This window comes from Dipteris shenzhenensis, chromosome 17 (assembly GCF_047967505.1).
Source record: "Dipteris shenzhenensis isolate YYH24624 ecotype China chromosome 17, Dip_SZ_1.0, whole genome shotgun sequence".
NCBI classification, from domain to species: domain Eukaryota; kingdom Viridiplantae; phylum Streptophyta; class Polypodiopsida; order Gleicheniales; family Dipteridaceae; genus Dipteris; species Dipteris shenzhenensis.
Genome location: NC_141612.1, coordinates 29,987,181 through 29,989,422, shown reverse-complemented (window position 1 = coordinate 29,989,422; position 2,242 = coordinate 29,987,181). Strand labels below are relative to the sequence as shown.

The following is a 2,242-nucleotide window of genomic DNA, read 5'->3' as shown; positions in this document are numbered from 1 at the left end:
AGTTTTTTCCACATCCAATTTCCTGTATAGGAGTTTTTTCCTATATAGAAGTTTTTTCCTACATAGGTGTTTTTCTCTATATAGTTAATTTTTCCTATGTAGGAGTTTGTTTCTATATAGGAAAAGTAAAACAAAGTGGTTTTTTATTTATAGTAACTTTTCATTTAAATAAAAGTATTTATTCTACTTCAATCTTGAATTTTTTTTATTTCAACAAAGTTTAATCTATAAAATATATAACTTATATGCATTTACTTGAAAATCACTGACAATGAAAGAATAATTGTTCATCAACTTTATTATATAGAGAGAACTTGGAAACAAAAAAACTACTCATTTGTTTAATTAAAAGTTGTTGTCAATGGAAAAATAATTGTTCAAAATGTTATAATTATACATAATTGTTCAAAATGTTATAATTATACCAATTCTACATCCTTAAGATGCAAACTTGGTGCTCCATGATTTTTTATGGTGGCTATTTTGCCTTCTTGCAAAAGCCATTCTACTACTTCCTCTCTCATGGAATGATAATCCTTGTCACTTCCAATGGTATGTGAACCTTTTGTCTTACTCTTTACACAATTCCAAACAAGTTTTAATTGGCTATACATCTCATTTACAGTTCTAGCTCCAATGAATTTCATGACTATCGTTTCTTGATTAACTACACTACAACCTCCTCCCTGTAACAAATGACAAAGGAAACTAAATCAAAATTTAATGCAAGTATAATATCTTAATTTATAACTTTAATTTATATTTAGAATAATAATAATGTAAATTTATAAATATTAAATAATACAATGGAACTTTTAAAAACTCCATGAATAGCTGTCCTTTATAAATTATCTCACCTTAATAGGCTATGCAAAATCTTTACTTTTCAACGTTGGATCTTGATGTAAATCCTATTATCAAATGAATATTCTTTAGAATGTATGAAGATAGAATTATAATTTAAGTGTTGTAAATATATTTTCAAGCTATATTTACCTTGGCCTTTCTTTTTGCTTTACTTTAGCAATGCTTGATTCCCCTTTTTCCATTTGATCACTAGTTACCCTTTTCAACCTCATATTTACCTAGCAATAAAAAAAGTAATTAGTAACATGAAACCTCACTCTCTTTTTCCTTTTATAATAATTTAATATATCAATGTATACCTTCCGTGGATGTTGACTCATTCTAATACCATCACTAGTGACACTTTGAACACTTTGGTGCTCTTTATTCTGTGGATGTTGACTCATTCTAATACCATCACCAATGACACTCTGAACACTTTGTTGCTCTTTATTCTGGGCAAAAAATTCAACACATGCATATTAGAATGACATTGTGATATTGAATTACTTCAAACTTTTACAAGGAAACATAATATTAAAAATATGGGTCTATACCATATTTGAAGAAGAAGACTCCATGCCTCTTCCACCTATATGTGTTTCATTTGCAACCTAGACAATTTAAATTTTAGAAGGAATCAAAACAAAAAAGCGTGTAGACCTAAACCTATCTAGAGCCATGCCTCTACCCTTGTGCTATGCAAGAATATAGCTTCTCCATTAACAATCCAAACATTCAATCAAATTCATAACCATAATGCAAATGGTTGCTCCAAACTTGAGTTCCAACACTCGAGCAGAAAAACGTAGAAACTGATACAGTGAGTCAGAAATCCAATGAAATGATCCCAAATTCAAGAATGAAGGTGTTTCCAAGCTCCTAAAGTGAAATGGACACCAAAAGTAAGCAATAGTTGCCTCTATAAGTCAATATGGAGTCTCTGTCGTCGAACGAAACAGGGAAAAGCTTTAAAAACGAAATTTTCTTTGAAATCACTTAACAGGCTCTCAAAACCACTTCGCAAAACCAAAGTGACTTTTCCAAAGGTTCCTTCAAGATCTTTGCACACTCAGATGCAAGTAAAATCACCCACAAAGCTTCCCATAGAGCTTCTCCTTCCTCCCATAGAGCTGCTGAGTTCCCATAGAGCTTCTCCTTCCTCCCATAGATCACTCGGGCTCTGATATCACTTGAGAGTGCTCTCAACGAAAGCAAGAATGGAAGAGGGAGAGAGAAACAGAGAGCCACACAAGTTTTAGTGGGTGCAGAACACCCTAATCTTCTTTTTCATTCATTTATATATGTGTTTGAGTATTGTACATAACCAGGGTAAAGGCACAGTGAACTTTAACCCCCACAGGAGGGAGGTACGGAGGGGGGGAGAGGGAGAGAG

The 2,242-nt window shown here is 32.4% G+C and overlaps 1 protein-coding gene across 1 annotated transcript in view; it reads right to left on the bottom strand.

The window, feature by feature from the left end:
• Positions 1–667: 667 nt before the first annotated feature.
• LOC147891966 (uncharacterized) overlaps positions 668–2,242 on the bottom strand; it is a 9,389-nt gene continuing 7,814 nt past the window's right edge. The window contains exons 2-5 of the mRNA XM_087388546.1: positions 1,404–1,460; positions 1,167–1,301; positions 997–1,085; positions 668–686 (exon numbers count right to left, since the gene is read on the bottom strand). Coding sequence (XP_087244672.1) covers positions 668–686; positions 997–1,085; positions 1,167–1,301; positions 1,404–1,460 — 300 coding nt within the window. The remainder of the gene's footprint in view (positions 687–996; positions 1,086–1,166; positions 1,302–1,403; positions 1,461–2,242) is intronic.